At 38.5% G+C, this 23,559-nt stretch overlaps 1 protein-coding gene across 10 annotated transcripts in view; it reads left to right on the top strand.

The window, feature by feature from the left end:
- Positions 1–23,559, top strand: part of schip1 (schwannomin interacting protein 1) — a 175,679-nt gene that overhangs the window by 96,748 nt on the left and 55,372 nt on the right. For 9 of the 10 annotated variants that reach the window (XM_059947289.1, XM_059947270.1, XM_059947298.1 and 6 more), the window contains one exon: positions 4,548–4,666. In XM_059947289.1, the coding sequence (XP_059803272.1) occupies positions 4,548–4,666 (119 nt within the window). Of the gene's footprint in view, positions 1–4,547; positions 4,671–23,559 lie in introns of those variants that run through there. The other variant, XM_059947348.1, reaches the window with a different exon arrangement.

Here is a 23,559-nt window from a genome sequence, read left to right as displayed (position 1 = left end):
ACTGTATGGAATTTCTAAGTTAAAGGATGTGGAATGATCTGCCATTTATGGATTGGCAGCCAATTGCTGAGCTATAGTTCCTGATTAAATCATAGGTCATTAATTGCATATTGACATTTGCAAAGATGGTAATTAAAATTTGATAGCGATCTGTCACTGGCTAGCTTCTCATATGTTCAAAATTGCTAGCATTTGATTAAAACAAGATGAAATTTCATGACACATGCCAGTGATAATAAACCTGATTCTGATTCTTCTGAAGATGATTGGGGTGGTATCAGGCAAAGAAAGCACATGGCAAAGAATCGGGTTATAGAATTCTTATCCATTTTGTGGCCCAGCCAATTTTCTACAGTCATGAAATTGGTATAATGTGTGACATCACCACTGGTTCATTTCAAAGCCCCCAAGGTGAACTTCCTTCCATGACCTGAAGACTCCAAGACAGATGGGGCAGGAGGGTCTTGACCCGGGGGAGGACTTTTGAAGGTGGTACTTTCCTTTCACCATTTATTGCTGGGCTTCTGTGTGTTCACAGCACCTGTGATTCCATTGCAAAAGACCACTCACTGCTTTAAGCAGTCATGCGTTGGTCGTTGGCGCTAGTTGGCGGTGGTGTTTTTATGCCACTTGTGTTGAGTTTCTTTGTGAGAGACATGGACGAGGAAATGCATTTCAAACATTTTCGCATGTCAGCTGGTAGATTGACGATTTGGTTCATCTGTTTCGTATCAGTGTATGCACAGCCTACAAACGTGGCGGAGAAGGAGCAACTGGAAATGCGTAGGAGGAAATGCGATGCCACCAGTGGACCAATCACAGTTGTTGTTATCTGCATTGCCGCGGTGTGTGAGTAACTTTTCTGGAGAGGCGCTCGTCACCCTACAGCGTAGGTACAGCGTAGGGTACACGATACCTACGGCGTAGATGCGACGCACGAGTATAAATCAGCCTTAATGGAGTGTCTTGGAACACTCGTGTATCAGGCACATAAATGGTTTAACCTGCCACTGGAATCAGCTGCCTGTAATTAGGGGCTCAGTGCTGGGGAAATTTACTGCCACGAAAGAGGTCACCAAGTTTCTTCCACCAGTGTATTTGAAGACTTTGACAGGGACAGGTGCTATCTGACCAATGCTTTGAAACAGACAAGACAGCAGGAATCATTGCAGCCAATCAGTGCATAAGCTTTTTGCCCGTTTTGAGGTCTCGATCTTCAGGAGTCACGTGATGAAAGACTGTCCTGTCACACGGAAGTTATGTTGAACTTTATCTCTAATATCTGCCCTTGCTCAGAAGTGGCTCTTAAGATATTGCACAAAGTTCACATTTTCCAGGAATTTTTATTGTTGAAGGATGCTTTTGAGTGGGAACACATTAGTAGGGAACGTTTTGTTTTGCAGACGGTAAGGGGTAAGGCCCTGTCTGCCGTGAGCTCAGTTTAAAAAAAATGTTGACAAATACTTGCCTCATGAGTTCTTTCCACTTGCTGCAGCTCAATGATTAAACCAGTGATAATTTTCTGTTTTTGGCATTATATTTAAATTCAATAGTCATTGAGTCATACAGTGTGCAAGAAAACTTGTCAACTTGATGGATTTATTTGGAGGTAAAATTAAAGAACAATCTTTGGGTTAATTTTATAGCCCTGTCGGCAAGAGGGTCTAAATTAGAGCATTATCAGCAAGTGTACAATGCCAATTTTTATCTTTTGGTTGGGGTAATCACTGTTTTGCTCTTTGGGGACAGACTCACCATCTGAGATTATATGCCTTAAATTTCTAGAACTGTTCTAAATTTAAATCCAGTGAGCAAGGTTTCCACCAAGACACCAAGTAGTTGAAAGGAGGTGATAGTAGTTGCATCTTGTTGCTGCTTCTCAAAGAGCATCGGAAAGATGTTTCCAGTAGCTCTTCAAACCAGTTGATTACCTTGCCTTGATCTCTGCTTTGCTGTACTTCACCTACCAAAGCCCATCACATAACAGCAGCTTACATACCAAGTCTATTGTGTACAGTGTGCTGCCAATGCTCATATTACCATAAACTTCAATGGCATGGAATCCAACCAAATTAACACTGGAACATTTGTAAATAAATTCACGTTCAAGTTTAATTATCATTCAACTATGCATGAATGTAGCCAAATGAAACAGCGTTCTTCCAGAGCCAAGGTGCAAAAAACATTACCACAGCACATAGCACATATGGTTACGATAGCAGATAAGCAATCGTAAGTAGCAGCGCTGAGTAGCGTGACCTGTAGATTGATGGTGCATGGGGTTTTGTCCTCGTCCAGCTTGTTATTCTGCTGAGCGAACACCAGAGGGCAGCACGGACAGGAAGGGCCAGCCACCAACCCAGTGTGGAGTCCAGCACACCCACAGAGGCCTCTGCTGTCCCACGCTGTCTCCTTGTCTCCTCCATTGGACAGCTGCAACAGGCGATCCAGTGGCGTACGAGTCTGTGGAACAACTGAAGCAACGCAGCTCCCCCACCATCGGTCTCGCCGTTGAACCAGTGAAACCAACTTGCGGTATTCTACCTTACCAATGTCCAACACGGTCTTGTGATTACCAGAAAATTGTCCAAGACAATCACTCCATTTATTGGACAGCGCACCGCCTCTACTCAACAACAGTACATATGTCCAGGCAACAACACAGCAGTATGCAATGACACAGACACACATCCTCACACTACCCCCCCCCCCCCAAAGATTTTTGCTCAGTACTGTTGTATTTTTATGTATTTCACTGTACTGCTGCCACAAAATTAAATACACCTGACTCTGATATGGGTCTCTCATAGACTGAGAGTGGGAAGGGGGCTGGCAGAAGGGAGTCATGGTTGGGAAAAGGGAAGGTAGAGGGGAGACAGTGGGAAGCACCAGAGACACTTTCTATACTGATGAATAAACCAATTGTTTGGAATCAAGTAACCTTGCATGGTGTCTCAGGGCTGGGTGTGTCTGCATCAGAGCCCCCCCCCCCCCCCACGCACTCCTCTGAGACTCTTTATCACTGACTTTTGCACTATACTGTACTTTTCTAATTTGCTACACTTCACTAATTCATGGGTGTTTTCATGATGTAAACCTGACAGAAAAGTACAATATTACTGAGCAGTCTGACTTTCTGAGGATCGTGCTGTCGGGGCATCCAGTGCACAATGAAGGAAGTTTATCATTGTCCCTATCAGTTCATTTAGATGCAGCACCTGTAAAACACATTCCATACAACTGGCCCTCCTCTTAACCAGAAGAGTGGGTCTCTAGATGGCTTCCTGAAGTTAGTTGCCATCCTCAACCGTTTTGGTATTGCAGCACTTTGCCAGTGTGCTAATAAAACAGTGCTGTAGCAAGGGTCACCAGTGTCATCCTACAAGGGAAGAGTATGATGTATGTATCAGAATTTGTTTGGGAAGTTGTCATTTTCAGTGGGTTGCTGCACTCTAAGAAAACTTATTTTTCAAAAGGACATCTCACGGCAACCTCAGAAGCCCATGTCACAAATAGCAATTTCTAATGCTGGATAAATGGCTAAATAATGTTGATGGGGAGCCACCATCTTTGCTGTATTGACTTCTTGGATGCTGTAAAACTGACAGGCAAATTCCCCGGGAGGGTTTGATCCCACATAATTTCATTCAGTTCAGTATTGACAGGAAAACAACTAAAAATTGTATCAAAGCTGTTACCTGGTGTTGAGTGCCTTTGTACAATTCTTCCTGGCATTCTTTCACTGAACCATCCTAATGAAAGGCCTCTGCCTGAAACGTCGACTATACTCTTTTCCATAGATGCTGCCTGACCTGCTGAGTTGCTCCAGCATTTTTAACATAGAACAATACAGCACAGTACAGGCCCTTCGGCCCACAATGTTGTGCCAACCCTTAAACCCTGCCTCCCATATAACCCTCCACCTTAAATTCCTCCATATACCTGTCTAGTCTCATTTTGTGTGTGTTGTTTGGATTTCCAGCATCTTCGGATATCCTCTCATTTATAAACGTTTCTCGGTAACTGACTGATCAAGAAAGGACTGGCATATGGGTATGTAGTAATAGCTAAGGTGCCATTTAGCATCAAAGCTGAGAAATCCCATTACATATTCAGGTACTGGGATTTGATACTTCTTGTTTTGCTAATAGTTCTTTGGGGTTGCGCTACAACAGCAAAGCAGCATGCCTTAAGTGAGATATGTAGGGAGTTTAACCTATTTCTGAATCAAAATCAGCACCATTAAAATACATTTTCCAAGAGTTAATTACTGAAACCAATCCACAATTCAGCTACAGATGGTGGTGGAGATTATCTACTTGTATGGATACTGTCAGTGCAGTGCCTGGACAAGAGTTGCAAACAACGGAAAAGAATTAATAAAGGACTATGAAATCATTACCTGCTACAAACATTTGGAGTCAATGGGTAATGGACTCAAGATTCTATGTTGATGATGTTTTCTGTAATGATTATTACCCTCAGAACTTGATGCTGGTAGCCTCAAAGACAGTTACTGTGCCTGAAATTTCTTTCTTTTTTTGCAGGCCCAAAAAAATGAGAGGGAATCGATCCGACAGAAGTTGGCACTTGGGAGTTTCTTTGATGATGGCCCAGGAATTTACACCAGCTGTAGCAAGAGCGGTAAACCCAGTTTGTCTTCACGGTGAGTATTGGAAACAAGGTATAGATCTGCAAAATTCTTGGAGATGTTCCTTTTAAATCATCCATATCCCAATGACTTGATGATTTTTTTGCAGGGCACTTGATCAGTATTTATCTCTACATTACAGCAAGAGCTGCAAGGATATCCAGTGAAGTATTTTTTAACATAGTAACCCACTAATAATCCTCCATCACCTTGTTCAGAAGTCCCAGTGATTTAGTAACTGGCTCACCTGGTTCCGCTTAAGTTCAGCCGCACCCATTCCCACTCACCTTTCACTCAACAGGACCCCTTTACGTACGTTCCCTTTAAATTCACCAGATTGTGTTTCACACACTCCCTTTAAAACTTAACAAGTTTTGTTTCCTTCATTCCATTTTAAGCTCAGCTATTTCACTGAAAAAGCTATGAAACTGTGCAACTGATTTTCAACCGCTGTTCAAGAATTTTTGGCAGTTGAAGCTGTTAAAGTACCTTCAAAGTTGAGCTGCTCCAGCATTTTGTTTGTGTTAAAACAAGGTTAATCTCTTGGTGATCCAAAAACAAGATGTTGTACATGTTAGATATTTGAAAAACAGGAAATCCTAAAAATAACAGACAGCACATATGGCCTGAGAGAAAGAGATTTTATTTTGGATCAAATCACATTCTGACAAGATTCTGCATTCAGAGTTACATTATTTTGGATTCTGGTCTTGTTGAAAGGTTGAAACCCACAATCTGCACAAGAAAGTGTTCTCAGTGTAACAGAACAACAGCTGAAAGGTTGTAAAACATCTTATAGCATGAGGTAAACCAAGAAGTGATAAATGGATGATTTTGAGTATGGGTTTCCAGAGCCTCAATATTGGAGTAACAACAAATGAAAAGAAGTCAGATGTTGCACATTGGAAGCTATAGATTATGATAGAAAGTTGTGCAATGGGGCTGAATTGCAAGACTAATGAATCATGGAAAGGAGAATGTATCATTGTATCTTTCAGAAATGAGTTGTTCTGGCACAGATTATGGGAATACCAAAATTATGAGGAGTCAAGATAGAGAAGCCTCAGTTTTATTACTAAATTGCCTCCTCTAATGATGATATTTTCTAGTAATTCATAATGGAATACAGGACGTAATAGAAGATTTCTTTTACACAATTGGGAATAATATGTCTTTATCAATTTGTTCCTCTTTGGAGTTAAAGTAATTCCAACAAACTAGACAGAAATAAATTAGCTGTGGTTTTCAAGTGGACAAAAATTACCTTGTTTTTAGAATGTTAGCACCATTCTTTGAAGTTTTTAATGAGTTATGGTGTTAATAATAAGACACATATCCTTCAGAGCAAATTATTAAGTGCCAATGAGAAATTATAAGCTTTTGTATGTGGTTCACCGAACTTTGGGGGTGATTGTTTAAGTTGGTGCCTGTATATTAGTGTAATTCTGGCTTTGCTTTTCAAAAGATACAGGGAATAATGCCATGACAAAAAGGTCTATTAAGTGAAAGTAACACACACAAAGTGCTGGTAGAATGCAGCCGGCCAGGCAGCATCTTTTGGAAGAAGTACAGTTGACGTTTCGGGTCAAGACCCTTCATCAGGACTAACGGAAAAAAGAGATAGTAAGAGATTTGCAAGTGGGAGGGTGAGACCCAAAATGATAAGAGAAGACAGGAGGGGGAGCGATGAAGTTAAGAGCTGGGAAGTTGATTGGCAAAAGTGATACAAGGCTAGAGAAGGGGCAGTATCATAGGATGCAAGGCCTTGGAAGAAAGAAAGGGGGAGGGGAGCAGCAGAGCAAGATGGAGAACAGGCAAGGAGTTATTGTGAGGGGGGGAAATTTATATTAAAAATAAGGGATGGGGTAAGAAGGGGAGGAGGGGCATTAACGGAAGAAAGAGAAATCAATGTTCATACCATCAGGTTGGAGGCTCCCCTCCCACTTTCTTTCCTCCAAGGCCTTCTGTCCTATGATACTGCCCCTTCTTTAGCCTTGTATCCCTTTTGTCAATCAACTTCCCAGCTCTTAACATCATCCCTCCCCCTCCTGTCTTCTCTTATCATTTCGGGTCTCCCCCTTCCCCTCCCACTTCCAAATCTCTTACTATCTCCTTTTCCCATTAGTCCTGACGAAGGGTCTCGGCCTGAAACATCGATTGTGCTTCTCCCTATAGATGCTGCCTGGCCTGCTGCTTTCCACCAGCATTTTGTGTGTGTTGCTTGAATTTCCAACATCTGCAGATTTCCTCATGTTTGTGCTATTAAGTGAAAACTGTGTCCAATTGATAATATATACAGAGTAGGTTATCTTTGATTATTTCGTACTTTGGACTCACCCCTGCCTAATAGAGACATTAGGGATGGCTCTGTGTGTGTGTGTGTGTGTGTCTATGTGGATTTTAAGCTTCTGCTCTCTTGATCTCTGACACACCCTTGTCACTGCCCCCTGCCACTCTCACACCTTAGGATAAAAGAATTTGTAGACATTGAGAGAATGCCATCTGATGAGAGGGAATGAGGTTTTGGACCAAATGCACAGGGCGATTGTATCTTCTGAATATTGCCACAATTGCTAGGGTACTTTTAAGTCCAAGGGTTGTGAAGGTGCCGGATATGGAATTGTTGTTGAAATGTGACTGAGTGCAAGGCTTTGGATTGTGGTAGTTGGTCAAGGCAGTCATATTTCCCATAGTGGAGATGACAGGTAATCTCACAATACTTAAGAGAATTATCTAGCCAAGCTAATGTGTAGAGGGCCAACAACCAACTGCAAGTCAGTGGAATTAGTAACACTGGGTACTTGATGCTTATGTAGACAAGTGGATGAAATGGCCTGTTTCGGTGACGGTGCATCTTCTGAAAATAGAAGAAGTCTGGTCCAGTAGAGCAGCTGGCTAGGGCCAATAGCTTAGACTTGCTCTTGTGTAGCTAAAAGTAATTATGATTCATTCAGAAGCAGTCTGACAGAAGGAATGCAATAGAGAGTTGAGTGTCATCAGCATAAATGTGAAAATCAGTCCAGTGTTTTTGGGTGATACCAGCAAGCAGTACTGTGCAAGTGAAAGAGAGCATTTTTCCAATACAGCAATGGGAAGAGAAGTCATTGTGATGATTACACAGCCATTTATCTGGTGGATTGAACATGCCTTTTTCGTTATAGCTTAATATTAGGTTCATACAATTAACTCTAAGAAATGTGACCTTTTTTTCCTACTGAATTTATTATACTGTGAGTCTCCCATTTTTAAGAATGGTGAAAGTATATTGGGTTTGAAATCCCTGTCTAAATTTAATATATCAAGCTTCAATAACAATTATTTGTATTTGAAGTTATTACAGTGTTAACTATGCTATAAATCAGGAAATAATTGGATATCTATGTATTAACACTCCTTGTCTCAGAAAGAGAAATCACAGAAAGTGCATATTTCTCTCACACCAGCAAGTCTGTCTCTTTTCAGCCTTTCTAATAATCAAATTTACATGGAACTGTCAATCCTGCACTCAGTGGCCAATTTATTAGATACACCTGTACATCTTGTTAATACAAATATCTAATTAGCCAATCATGTGGCACCAACTCAGTGTACAAAAGCCTGCAGACCTGGTCAAGAGATTCAGTTGTTGTTCAGACTAAACAGTAAAATGGGGAAGAAACATGATCCAAGTGATTTTGATCATCAAGTGATTCTTGGTGCCAGACAGCGTGGTTTGAGTATTTCCAAAACTGCTGATCTTTTGGGGTTTTCACACGCAATTGTCCCTAGAGTTTAAAGAGAATGGGGTGAGAAACAAAAAAAGAATCCAGTAAGCAGTAGTTCTGTGGGTGAAAATGCTCAATAGTGGAAGAGATCAGTGGAGAATGACCAGACTGTTTCAAGCTGACAGGAAGGCGACAGTAACTCAAATAACCACGCATATCGACAGTGGTGTGTCGGAGAGCATCTCTGAATGCACACCATGCCAACTCTTGAATTGGATGGGCTACAGCAGCAGAAGATCACAAGCATACACTCCGTGGTCGCTGTGTTAGATACAGGAGTTACCTAATAGAGTGGCCACTGAATGTATTTGTATTAAGTCATCACTTGGCCACTTCAGTCTGCTGTAGTCTATTTGAATCCTCTCTTGATGGCCATATAAGCATCAGGGTGTAATGCACAAAATGACAGACTGAATGTATCAAGAATCATAATTTTGAAAGTCGTCAATGAAAATGCCACCACTTCACATTTGATGACACTTCCCTCTCCAGCACTCGTTGTTTGAGCATGTACAGACTTATTTTTCTTGTCATTATTCCCTGAACAATACAGTATAACAACTATTTACATAGCATTTACTTTGTATTAGGTATTATAAGTAAGTTGGCACAGGTACATCTGGTATTATTTACTGTCAGTCAAATGTTTGTCTTGGTATATAGTATATATTTTACCTTTCTATGCATATAAAACATTTAAGAAACATATGTATTTCAATAACCAAACCACTGCATTGCTTAGTAATAATTGTAACTTTCATCGGGGCAGGGCCTTTCACATGCTCCATTATTCTCACTTTATCCTTTAAAATTGCTACGATTGTTGACTGACTGTAGTCTAACACTTTTCCACTGACCGATGGTGTTTCACCTCTTTCCGATAGCTTTATTATTTCCACTTTATTTTCAATCGTGATCGTTTTCTGGGACAGAATCACTGCGGGCGGCAGTCCCTGAGCTCCGCCGGATCTTAAAGTCCACCGCGCTGAGACGTTAAATAAGGGACTTGAGCATCAACATTTCTTGGTATCCATGGGGGGTCCCAGAACCAATCCCCAGCGGATAAGGAGGGCCGACTGTATTTTATTTTTAACAATCTAATGTTAACAGTTTGGATCTGATAGATGAAAATGTATTGTACAATGTCTATTTAGATTTTGTAGTTTCAAGGGGAGACATTTAAAAAAAACTGAAGGCCTTCTTATAACAAAGTACAGTAATCATTTTTCTCAGTTAAGATTGCAGTTGGCTCCAGCAGAGTTTGAGAAGGGACAATAGAGATAGAAGGCAGTGATTTGGTAAGTAATTTAGGGAGATGTTAATGTTACTGAGAAGTTAGTTGGAGACTTTTGAGCTGTTAACAGAAAATAAATGTAGGTGCATTTGAAAGCAATATTGATGATTTGAGCAAATCCAAGTTCAGATATATTCAGATGGGCAGTCCAGAGCATAAATGCCATGACATGAGCTTTTAGCAGTAATACAATACATTGCAACCATGACAGACCTAAATTATATAAATTATATAAATAAAAATAAAAATAAACAATACAACGTCGGTGCAAGTTGAAGGATTTACAACCTGAGGTAGAACCTTTTAGGTGCAATCATTTAACAAAAATAGAACACTCACTGTGTGTACCAAGGGAAAATAGTCTGGGCAAAAATTCAGAGCTTCACAAATATAATTAAATTCTTCGGAATTCCGTTTCAGGAGAATGCTGTGCAAAATAATGTGGAATTATTTGTTTCAAAAGGTGATGCGTGTGGCCTATAACCTCACATCTTTACTTTATATTGTGCTTTGCCAGGATCTTTATTTTGTATTGTGCTTTTCCAGGAAATCGAATGCACCCCCTTGAGGAGCAGCATTACTGTTGGGAGCATTCGGCTTTGATATGTTTTTATTGGGGCGGGGTGTGCTTTTTAGAATTAGTTTAAGACTGCAATTTATCCTTGGAGTGCTTCATTTCATTTTTCAGTCTTTTTATTGATTTTCCAGTAAAGAATATACAAATCAGAGGAGAAGTTTAGCAAACAGATAATACAAAAGACATATAAACAGCAGTAAAAAAGAAATGTATATTGTCAAAATCAGATAGGTAAAATGTTACTCTGTTATATATAGAATATAATTGAAAAAACTACAACTCCTCATAACAATTGTAAAAAAAAAATTGGAAGTTTTAATTAATAAAGGGGGGAAAAACCCCTCACTAACTAAACTAAAACTAAAAAAAGAAAGATCGGGCAGTCCGTTTGAGGATAAAATTAGAAAAAAGAGAAAGAGAAAAAGAAACTTCCTTCCAGTCATCTCCGAACCTTCACAGATCAGGATTTTCCCCAAAGAGAATAAAGAAAAATAAATAAATAAATAAATAAATTAAATCATGCTAAAATATTGAATAAAAGGTCTCCAGACTTGTTCAAAATTAAAAGATGTATCAAATGTCCGGCTTCTAATTTTCTCCAAGCGTAGGCATGACATAATGGAGGAGAGCCAACAGAAAACAGTAGGTGGGTTAGAGTCTTTCCAGTATAACAAGATAGCTCTCCTACCCAGTAAAGTTGAAAAGGCTATCACATGTTGAGCAGAAGCAGACACTCTGCTTGCTTCCTCTGGAATAATCCCAAAAATTGCTGTAAGTGAATTGGGTTGAACGTCCATATCTATAACTTTAGATAATATTCCAAACACATCCCTCCAAAAGTTATTTAAGCTTACACGTGACCAAAACATATGAGTTAGAGTAGCCACTTCTGCATGACATCTGTCACAAGTAGGGCTTATATTAGGAAAAATATGCGCCAATTTATCTTTGGACATATGGGCCCTGTGTACTATCTTAAACTGAATTGAGGTATGGCGTGCACAAATAGTTGAATTATTGACTAAGTAATAAATTTTACTCCATTGATTATCTGAAAGTGAATGTTGAAGTCCTACTTCCCAGGTACGTAGAACCCTATCATTAGGTGACATGCGAGCATTCATTAACTGTTTATAAATGATAGCTATTAATCGTTTTTGAAATGGTTTAAGTTGAAAAATAGCATAAGCCAAATTTAAAGAGCAGGCCAAGAGGTAATTCGGTAAAAAAATCACGTAAAAAATTCCTAACCTGTTAATATCTGAAAAAGTGTGTATTAGAGATGTCATATTTATCCATTAACTGTGAAAAGGACATTAAACAGTCCTGTAAAAACAAATCTAAAGAAGTTCTTATTCCCTTAATTTTCCATGTTAAAAAAGCCTTATCCAGAGTTGATGTTTTAAAAAGAAATTAGAATAAATATTGCTAGAAAGTAGAAAATCATTTAATTCAAAAAATTTACGAAACTGAAACCTGATTTTTAAAGTATGTTTGACAATAGGGTTGAGAGCTTGTCTACCTATTCTGGAAAGCGAAAACGGAAGGGGAGCTTCTAATAAAGAAGCTAAAGAAAACCCCGTTACTGAATTTTCCTCCAACTGTAACCATGAAGGGCGATCTTGGTCATCTATATCATAAATCCAAAAAATAATATAACAAATATTAATTGCCCAATAATAAAATCAGTAAAATAAAATGGTAAGATCAGTCCTTCATCTTTTTTTGGTTTTTGCAATAAAAGTTTATTCACTCTAGAGCTTTTATTATTACAAACATAAGACAAAATCAGAGAATCTATTTTATCAAAAAATGTTTTTGGAACAAAAGAGGGAACTGCTTGAAATATATATAAAAATTTCGGTAAAGTAACTATTTTTATAGCATTTATTCGACCTATCAATGACATCGACATAGGCGACCATTTAGAAAGTGCTTGTTGAGTATATTCAACTAAGGGGGAGAAATTATACCTATATAGGTCTTTAAAATGATTAGTAATTTTGATACCAAGGTAAGTGAAATGGTTTTTTGCAATATTGGTATTTGATCATAATAATCAGAATAATTATTAATAGGAAATAATTCACTTTTATGTAAATTAAGTTTATATCCAGAGAAAATACCAAATTCTGTAAATATAGATAACATAAAAGGAATAGATTTCCTAGGGTTTGAAATGTAAAATAATAAATCATTCACGTATAATGAAATCTTATGTCATTTATCCCCTCGCTTAATACCCTGCACAGAATTAGAATCCCTAAGAGCAATAGCAAGTGGTTCTAAAGCCAAATTAAATAATAAAGGACTAAGTGGACAACCCTGACGGGTTCCTCTATATAATCTAAAATAAGGAGACTTTTGATTATTAGTTATAACCGCAGCTACCGGGGCATGATAAATCAATTTAATCCAGGAAATAAATCCCGGACCAAAATTAAACCTCTTCAAAACCTGAAATAGATAAGGCCACTCCACCCTGCCAAAGGTTTTCTCTACATTCAAAGATACAATACATTCAGATTCTTTGGCTGAGGGGGAATAAATGATATTTAATAATCTTCAAATATTAAAATGTGAGTACCTATTTTTGATAAATCCTGTTTGATCATTTGAGATAACATTTGGCAAGATGTTCTCAAGCCTATTTGCTAGAATCTTAGAGAGAATTTAAAAATCTACATTCAGTAAAGAAATAGGTCTATAGATACACATTCCAGTGGGTCTTTTCCTTTTTTTGGAATCAATGAAATTAATGCCTCATAAAGATTTAGGAAGGTTCCCAGAGGATGTAGAATCGGTAAATTTTGAAGATGTGGTATAAGCGTTTCATGAAAAGTCTTGTAAAATTCTACCCTATAACCATCAGGTCCTGGAGCTTTACCTAATTGCATAGAGGATATAGCCTTGGCTATCTCCTCTTGTTTAATAGGTGCATCTAACATGTCAACATCTTGAATCGAAATTTGAGTTGTGTTTAACCTTTGCAAAAATCTATTCATAATAATAGTGCTATCAGAGAATTCAGATTTATACAGATTAGAATAGAAGTCCATAAATATCTTACTAATTTCATCAGGATCTGAAGTTTCTGTTCTATCTAGTCTACGAATTTTTAAAATCTGTCTTCTGACCATCCCAGCCTTTAACTGACCTGCTAAAAGTTTAGCAGATTTTTCCCGAAGTGTATAAAATAAACATTTACATTTAAAAATTTGCTGTTCGGTGGGAAAGATCAGAAGTAAATCATACTGTGATTGAAGTTCGACCCTTTCTTTATATAGGTCTTCAGTAGGTTTAACTGAATACGCTTTATCTATCTGTTTAATTTTATTAATAAGCACTGACAATTCCGCTTTAGTTTTCTTTCTCAAAACTGCTGAATATGAGATTATCTGTCCCCTAAGAAAAGATTTCAATGTGTCCCATATAACCAGATTTGACATTCCTTCAGTTGTATTAAATTCAAAAAATATAGAAATTTGCTCCTTATTAAAACTACCAAAAGCTAGATCCTGTAACAATACCAGATTAAGTTTCCACTGTGACATTTTCAAAAATCTATCCGAACCTTAAGGGTTAACTTTAAAGGCGCGTGATCTGAAAGCGCAATGATAACATACACACATTCAACAACGGAGTTTAACAGATGTGTATCTAAAAAAAAAAGTAATCAGTTTGAGAATACTTATGATGAACGTGTGAGAAAAAAGAGAAATCTTTATCATTGGGGTGTTTGTATCTCCAGATATCAACCAGGCCATATTCTAGTAAAAAAGAATTAATACAAGCCGCCGTTTTATTAGGAAGCAACGGATTGGTTGATGACCTGTTAATCACTGGATTTAAACAACAATTAAAGTCAACTTATATTCATTCAGGTTCGGTTTCTTTAAAAAATAAGAATTTTCTACATTAGGTGCGTATACACACACCAGAGCTACCCTTTGTTCGCATAATAAACCAGTAACAATTAAATATTTTCCAGTTGAATCAGTAGTAGTATTAAGGTGTACAAAAGGGATTTTGGGGCTAAGAAATATAGAAACGCCTCTAATCTTACAATCAGACAGCGAGTGATACAGAGGTCTTTTCCAAAATCGGAAAATCTGTCATCATCCTTTTTCTGTATATGATTTTCTTGTGCTAAAATAATATCTGCGTTGTGTTTTTAATTTCTTAAAAATCTTTTTACGCTTAATGGGGTGATTGACACCGTTCCAATTCCAAGATATTGTATTAATTTTATTAACATCCAAGTTTAGAATTGAATTTAATATTATATAAAGGAATGTTACGCAAGTACAGATTAAACCAAAAGGCGCAATTACAACCAGAAGGAGTGACGCATTTGCGAGAAAAAAACCCATCAAAAGAACTGCCCAATCAGGAAAAAAACCTACTCTAATAGTCCCCTCCCCCCGCCTCTCAAAAGTTAAGAATTCTGCGAACATGGCTGGCCCCATGCTAAACTAATAACCCGGGACCCTATTCTCCATCTTGCAGCTCCGTATATTAAAATAAAGCAAAGATCCCACAGAAAATAGCCATAATAAAAGGCACGAGCAGAATTCAACTACTATAATGTTATGTCTAACAGTAATAAAAACATCATCAACAATGGCCATCTTAGAATCAGCTGAAGTATCTTAAACACATATTCAAAAAAAGAGAATAAATCCGAGCAAATAATATTACAAACAATATTCTTTCTCTTGAAAAAGAAAAGTAAATGAGTGTGTGTGTGTGTGTGTGTGTATGTATGTGATATATATATATAAAAATGTATGTGTGATATATGTATATGTGTGTGTGTATATACACACACACACACACACACACACACACATAAAACAGACCTAAAACTATATTATTGAAACAAATAAAATAAATAATAAGATTAATACATGACAGGTCCTAAGCAGACCATTAGAGTACAATACTATAGAGGTTCCCTACAAACCAGTTTTTTTTTAATATGTGTACACACACACTCACACTCTATTAATAGGTAACAAAAACTTTTAATCAGCCACGTCCCATACCAAAGACTGAAAAAGTATAGGATAAGCTTAACTCAGAAGATCCATAAACAACTCATACAACAAATACTTCAGAATTACCTACTGAGTAATCGGGTTAACTGTAATATTTTATTCAGTAGGCTTAACTTTAAGATTTTTAATGTACTCCCATCCCTCCTGGGGAGAGTAGATTCTCAGTGACTGAGATTTTATCAGCTTTGCTGGAAAGCGAAGGGAGGGGTATAAATCTAATTTATATATTTCACTCAACTTCTCAGTATTTCCTTCCTTCAGCAAAGATTTCAGGGGATCAGAATTTGTGCTGAACTAAAGATTAACTTCTGCTTCTTTCTGGCTTCTCGAAGAAGAGCTTCTTTAGTCATATAATAATGCAAAGAAAGTTCAATTGGTCGAGGACGTAATTGGGATGAATGCCAAGAAAATGGAATTCTGTGGGCTCTGTCAATTGAGGGGCTGGCTTCCAGGGTCTCACTAAAATGTGAGTACAACATATCTGAGAAGAATTTTAACAGATCGCCAGCTTCAGTATTTTCAGGCTGTCCCAGAATACGCAAATTCCTTCGACGCCCTCTACTATCTAATCAACCAATTTTCTCTTCGTTTTAGATAGTTCCGAGGTAATTTCATTGATTTTCTTTTCCATCGTAGATATCTTCATTCCTTGATCTTTAATAGTTTGCTTGAATAGAGCATGCTGATCCTCATTTCAGGTTGTAGACTGCTGAAGTGTTTGAAGCTGAGAGTCCAAATTTTTCAGAGTCTTGAACCATAGAAATGTCTTTCTCAAGCTTCCAGTTTGAACCGGTCAGCTTATCAGTTTTAGTATTAAACAACCTGAATCCCGACTTCATGTCTTGCATTGAAGAAAATATTCCTGCTAGTGTAACAGGTTCCTCCGTTTTCTTGGTTTGTTCCATTTGCTCCGTTTCAGAAAAAGTCTTGCCACTTATCAGTTCAATACCAGAACGACTTTTTTCGGCCATTACTATTAAGTCATAAATCCTTCAGTAGAAGTAATAAATCATCAAACCTGAAAGGGATCTGTCAGTGGGATATAAAATATATTAAGAGAGAGAGCTGCTAAGAATGAGAATTACTTCATATGCTGCAAAACGGCGAATCCTCGAGTGCTAGCTTATTATAAAGTGTACGTTCAGAACTACTGGGCTCAGAATGATCTAGTTATAAATTTAAATTCTATTGCAATTGTTTTTTGGAAGGAACAGTAAAGACGTCAGATACACTGAGTTTTAAGAGGCATTTGGGAAAGTGCTTTGTGACATATGTAACAAAGACTAAGTTGCAACTTAGTCTTAGGATTTGCAATTTAGGATTACTGTGGAACTGAACAATAGCACATTTTACAACAATGTAGCATGTTGGTTAGAATGATTAGAATCAAGACCTTTTTTTGAAAAAGCGTAGATCATCTGCATGAGTATAAGAAGCATAGTTTTGAGGCAGGAGGAGGTTAAAAACTTAGCAATGTAGGAAATGGGAAGCAGACACTTGGAGGAAGCTGAAAGCCAAGTTGTCATTACAATTTATTGTGGATTACTGAACTTGCTGAGAAAAATAGATGGTGTAGCGAGAGAGTGTAATCTGAATGACTTGAGAAAATTATAAGAGCAAAGGGGCTGTTTTTATGCAAAAAATTGAAGGTGGTAAGGCAAATTGATGCTGGTACCTGGAAGCTTTTGAGATTATTTGGCATTGAATGTAAAAAGGAGGCAATCATGCTAAAATATTAATCACTGGTTAGAGCTCAGCTTGAACACTGTATGCACAGTAACTCTTGGCACTGTACTTAACTATAGTTTTCGAAGCCTTGGAGAAGATGGAAAGGATACCAAAATTATACCAGAGAAGACAGACTTGGATTACGTACAGAAATTTTTTCCTCTTTATGTAGAGAAGGGTGAACTGAATCATATATATGTTGCCAAAGGCAGTAGGAGATAAAATAATTGGCAAAAACATTTGATGTGAAACTTAATTTTCTTTAGCAGTTTAAGACCTGGAATCGCACATCCATAAGAAGTGATTGAATCAAATTCCACAAGAACTCATAAAAAGCATTTTGATGCATACATCAAGTGTTGATTTTCGGAGATAATTGGAAAACCAGGGCTTTGTGCTTAATCTGCATAACTTTCAGGACCAGGCTGAATTGTTGCTTTCTGCGATTTTTTCTTGTGTGAATCTTTCTCCTCTGTGGCTGTCTTGTATGTTGCTCTGCAGTGCCTTTGTTAATATTTATTTTCAGAGTTTTGCTGAAGATCAAAATCTTCAGCAGTTCAGTATCCATAAATTCCATTGATTCCAAAGACAGTGATTGACCATCTTTGATCAGATGCAGAGTCATTGTGAGGCCTAACACTTTGGGATCAGTATTTGTTGATCCAAATGTGCAGCCATCAGGATGTCTGAACAGTTGTATAGAAAATGTTGGATGGTCACTGCAATCTTGTGAAACCTATCTCTATGTAGTTGTGGGGTAGGATTGCCTCTTCACTGAATGCCCTTTGGGGCAATTTTGAACATCACAGTTAAAAAGGAATCATCATGCCTCATCCCACCAGAATAGTTTCAGAGTACTGGTAGAGTACATCAGCGGTTCTGAAATGACCCTGTTACCTGCAGATGACTTTTGCAGTATTTCCATGGAGGTTATTCAGTATGCTGCAGTATTAGTCTGGGTTGGTCTGTACAATCTGAGGGGAATAATGCTCAGTGATTTTTGGCAAGGCATACATCTCTAGAGTTAGAAAGTATATGATAGCATTGCACCAGTAGTAGCTTTATGTGTGCTGTCATGCATTTTATAACACTACCCTAAAATAATCATTTCTGAAAGTGGCCAGTATAAAGTACAACATATATATTCAACCTAGTGGTAGTTTGTTGTCAGTGATCCCTCAACATTGAAATTTGTCACAATGATAGCGGAGTTCAAGCTCTTTTCATCAAATGTTGTTATAAAATTCTACATTGAAAACCCCGTCATAGGTTGAACTCGCAGTACCAGTGCCCAATTTCAGTAGAGTGAGTTATTGCATTTTTAGAAAAATATTTGTCTGTTGTTTATTGTGGGAAAAGTCAATAAAAACCCTAGGATACATATAATCACATGGATTTGTATAGAATTTATTCAGGAATTCAAGTAAGTAATCACTTTTTGTATACAGTCGGCCCTCCTTATCCGCGAGTTCTGCATTTCACGAATTCAGCCAACTGCGAATTGAGAAAACCTGGAAGTGCTGTTCCAGCACTTGTTGTTCGAGCATGTACAGACTTTTTTTTCTTGTCATTATTCCCTAGACAACACAGTATAACAACTATTTTACATAGCATTTATATTGTAGTAGGTATTATAAGTAATCTAGAGATGATTTAAAGTATACATGAGGATGTACGTGGGTTATCGTGGATCGGGATCGAGATCGAGAAAAAATTGGAAGTTCTGTCACTAAGTAAGTCAGAACAGGTACATCCAGTATTATTTAGCGTCAGTTAGTCAAATGTTTGTCTTAGTATGTAGTAAATATTTTAACTTTCCTATGCATATAAAACACTTAAGAACGTATGTTTCAGTGCCGGGCTCGGGAACGGAAGTTCCTGAGTTCGATCCAATGACAGACCACTTCCGAGTGCGCTCTCCATTCATGCCGGGTTGATGTGGAGGATCAAAAACTCACAACCCCAAAACCCAGTAATTGAACCACTGCGTTGCTTAGTAATAATTGTAGCTTTCATCGGGGCAGGGCCTTTCTTACTTTATCCTTTAAAATAGTTCCGATCGTTGACCGACGTAGCCTAACACTTTTACAGTGACCGATGGCGTTTCACCTTTTTCTGATCACTTTATTATTTCCACTTTTTTTTTCAATCATGATCATGATTATTTTCGTGAAGAGAAATACTGCGGATTCAGAGCTCCGCTGCCTAATGTCCACCACATGTTAAATAAGGTCTGGGGTTCTGCTGGGTCCTAAGGACTACCGCATTGAAACAGGTTGAATAAGGAGTTGAGCATCCGCATTTTTTGGTATCCACGAGGGGTCCTAGAACCAATCCCTCTAGGATAAGGAGGGCCGACTGTATGTTCCATATTTACATCAGTCCAGCAGAAAATGTTCCCCCCCCCCCCCCGGTAAAAAACCTCATTTGGAGAGATTTCTGGAGTTTTATCAATGTCATGATACTTTCCATATTGCTGTATCAAATCAAAACAATGTTAAGCTTTTGTCACAGCATATAGAATTATAGTAAAATAATTCAAATGTGAGGTTCCACACAGCCATAACCTAGGCCCCATTTGGTTGTAAAATGAATATATTTAATCAAAGACTGCGTTCCATACTTTGTTTTCCAGACCTTCATAACCTATTAATAATCATAATAATTTTCTAAGTCTTTCATGTCTTCCAAGTCTTCCACATCTTCATCTAAACTTTCCATACTCTCTGAGGTGGATGACTGGTTCTCACAGTCTGTCAGTCTACAAATGTCAGTACACCCAAGGCCATTTGCAACACACATACATCTAGGGAGTGAACATTTTTTTTGGACGGTTACAGGCCAAGTAGATCCAGGATGGCATCGGGTGCTGTCTGGCCTTCATCCAGTGCACCGCCAACTGTTCAGCTTCCTCTTCTCTTTCCACCTTCCATCCTCTGCCAACAGGGCTTAGCACTTGCGGGTCCTTCTCCAAACATCTTCTCCATATACCAGCTGGTAGTTGGCTCGCTGTGCATGTTTTGCTAAGCAGTCCTTGCGTGGTGGAAGTTGATAACTTTCGATTTTGCCTTTTTTGGCACAGAAAAGGTGATACCTAAGATCATTGACCTTGGTGGTCGATGCTTTTGGGGCTTACAGGAGACATGTAAATGCCTCCAGTTTGTTCATCAGTTCTGGGGAGAGGTCCCATTTGTGACCCAAATCTAAGAATGTGTCCTGAGTTTCCCTGTTGCTGGTCAGAATTTTTAGGGCACTTGTCTTCCCTTTGCCTGAAAAAGTGTTACAGTGTCACATCCTGTATATGCGTGCAACCTGATGAGAGCCCTACCAACCTCTATGCCAACAGTGGCAGCAACCTTCCTGATGTCTACAAGCCTTGTACGGGTTCTAGTGCCACACTTCTGGAACAATGGGGCCTCAATCTTGTCACAGAATGCTAAAGACATGATAAAGACATCAGTGTCTTCTGAGCAGATCACTACAGATTGGTATCCCTCTCTTGTGGCTTGGGCAGCATGGAGAAGTAGGCGGCCATCTGCTTCTTGTTGACACTTTGAAGAGCTGACACCTCCTCACTGTCTTGAGATGTGATTCTGTAACTTGTCATTCACAGTTGCATACAGAATCTTCTCCTGTAGCTTTGCTCTGTGTTCTGCCTTCCTCCATTCATGGACAATGAAGCTAATGAGACTATTTTTGTTACTGACTTTGGTCAGGAGGCTCCTCCACTGCCTCACCATCTGTGTGCCTGTGATACCTTACAACTCATGACCAAACTCTTCACTCCGTAGAGATCTTTTACTACTCTTAATAGAGTTCTCCTTGTATGTGTTGAACACAAAGTCTATTCTGATACTCTGACTGGCCTCCCTCAGAGCCAAACTCAGAATTGTTGTGGTAACATCTCTGAAGGTAACTTGATCACCTTTCACTCTTTGGACCAAGTTTATTCCATCAACCACTGTAGCAGAGTGTCCTGGGAGTTGCTCTTCTATTGCTACATTTTTCTGCAAGGTTGTGGCTAACGTAGCTTTATTTGTCCTTCTCAGCAATCCTTCTGGTGTAGACAGGGCCCAGGGCAATGGTCCAAGGGGATGAGAAAGGATATCCTCTTGTAGACTGCCCTCTTGTGCCATCACTATGATGTGTCCGAACAAAGACCTGTCTGCTTTCAAGATGATCGACCTCCCATTGATTTCACCTCGCTTTTCTTACACATATCACTGAATGTTTTCAGCTTGTTGGTTTTCATTGGGTCATGGAATTTCTTTGCTGGTGGGTCTTCCTCGAGTCTCTCATCTTGAAGGTTGCATAGCATTGCTCACCAATCTCACATACCTTCATCAGGTCGGAGGCAATGTCCTTGGGGGCTGCCTTTGCCGTAGAGGTGCTAATGAGGTCCTGCTTCTCTGCAAATGGGTTGACCCATTCATGTAAGAGGCTAACCACTGCTGAAGCTGCTTCTCATCTTTCTGGATTCTTGGCCGAGGTAGCTCCGCGTGATAAAGCTCTGACTTGTTGCCTTGCAGCGTCTCCCTTAACTGTCCCAGGAGTGCACTGCGGTGCTCAGCTGCTATGCAGTAACGCTTGTTAGCTCCAGCATTCAGGCTGAACCGCGGTGTGCCTGCAGGAGTCTGTGCCTTTGTTCACTGTGGCTTCAATAGCCCGGCCCACCGGGATCTGCCCAAAGGGGTTGTTACTTGACAGCTGCACTGAGAATTGGCCTGACTTGCAGGCTCATACAGAGAAGGATTCTTCTCTGGGAGGTTCAGCATTTGAGCAAAGTAAGGGGACAGGTACCTGGCATGATTCATCTTATCATAAGCAAGGTACCATGGGATCATGGTTCTTCCAGCATGGAGGTTACCATGCAAGCTACCACCGCTGCAATGCTATCATATATTTTCTAGCACTAGGGGTGTATACATTGCCAAAAATCAGTATAAAAATTATTCCCCCCACATGGTACCCGTGGTCCAAACTTGGGGTCCTGGCTCATGACTATATATCTATCTTAAGAGAAGCATCTTGTGTAACGTAATTATTAATGTTCTTCTATTTCCCTATAGTGGATGCACACAGATTAGCATTTTCCATCTACTTAAGCAACTGCAACTTAATTAGTAGTATCTCAGCCATCAATTCTTATTTGACATTTTATGTCATAATATCTTGTTAGGATGTAGTTTAATACTTTTCACTGAATTTCCTCATGTAATGATAAGAGGGTAGTTCAAAACAGGAGATGATTGACACAATAGCAACTTTATTTATGCATTAAGTGACAATTATTTTTTACCTGTATATGTGTAGGTTGGGCAATTTGTCATATCTTAGTAAAATTCTGACAGCTATCCGTGTCTGCAGTTTGAAAAGCAGTAATAGTGAAAGCACATTAACTTCAGCGAATATTCAGAGGATAGCAAACCATGGCTGCTTATCATGTGACCTTCTCGTTGCATCAGGCAAGTCTGTTTGCTTTGTGAATGATGGGTGATGCAGTGAATTTTGTGCAATCACAATGAGCTTGTTTACAGTAACTGTAGCTAAAATGTGAGTCCAGAAATGATGCCTTTAGTAAATATTCTTCATTTCTAACTTGATGGTTTCATACCTGATAATAGCATTCTGTACTCATTATTTTGTTATAAATTTTGGAACATGGAATTATTAACAGAAATTCAGCCTAAACCCACTTCAAAAATGAGTATTACTTTCAGTGATGACACCCTGGAAGTGAAGCAGTAAAGCCAGACCTCATCTGCCTCATTAACTGCATAATCAAAATATAAAATTCTCATGCCTTCTTAATTAACAGCATGGAGTCACCTGCTATATTGGACAACACTGATCCAGCAGTCCAACAATGAAATAGACTATCTAGTAATTTATTTAGTGCTAACTGCAATATTTTGTCTAGTTGGCAATATTTATAGAGTAGTTAATTGTTTGTGAAGCATTTTAAAACATAAAGGCAATAATGTTCCTTTTGTTATTTTATTTCCCCTTGCAATTTTGCATTGCAAATTAGGCAATTTTAGAAGGAAGAGGAAGAAGGCAATTTGGAGGATTTTTCATCTTCACACAAATGAGGCTAAATAAATTTGCTTGTCAGCTAACATCAATTTTGCTTTTAAGGCCAAGACTATTTTCTCCTGAGTCATATTGATGCATTCAGTAAATGAATTTTTTTCCCCCAGTGAGGTTTCACTAATTTTCAGGATTAAAATGGTATCATTACAATTGATAACGCACAACTACCTCAAGCTTTTAATAAATGTCTGAGAAACACACACCTTAGTTTCTAGAAGTGTTAATTAAAATACAACAGAACTTATTATCTTAATGCAGTATAGAAACTTAGAAGTATTCAGAACACAAGTCAGTTCTATCAAAATGGTGGATGGAGAGAAAAAGAGAGATGATATAACTGTTTACTTGTGAGACCACTATTTAAAAAAAAGTGAAAATATTTGCAAAACATT

Source organism: Hypanus sabinus, chromosome 2, assembly GCF_030144855.1.
Source record: "Hypanus sabinus isolate sHypSab1 chromosome 2, sHypSab1.hap1, whole genome shotgun sequence".
NCBI lineage: Eukaryota > Metazoa > Chordata > Chondrichthyes > Myliobatiformes > Dasyatidae > Hypanus > Hypanus sabinus.
Note: the sequence above shows the minus strand (reverse complement) of the source record. Positions and strands in the feature narration are given on the sequence as shown.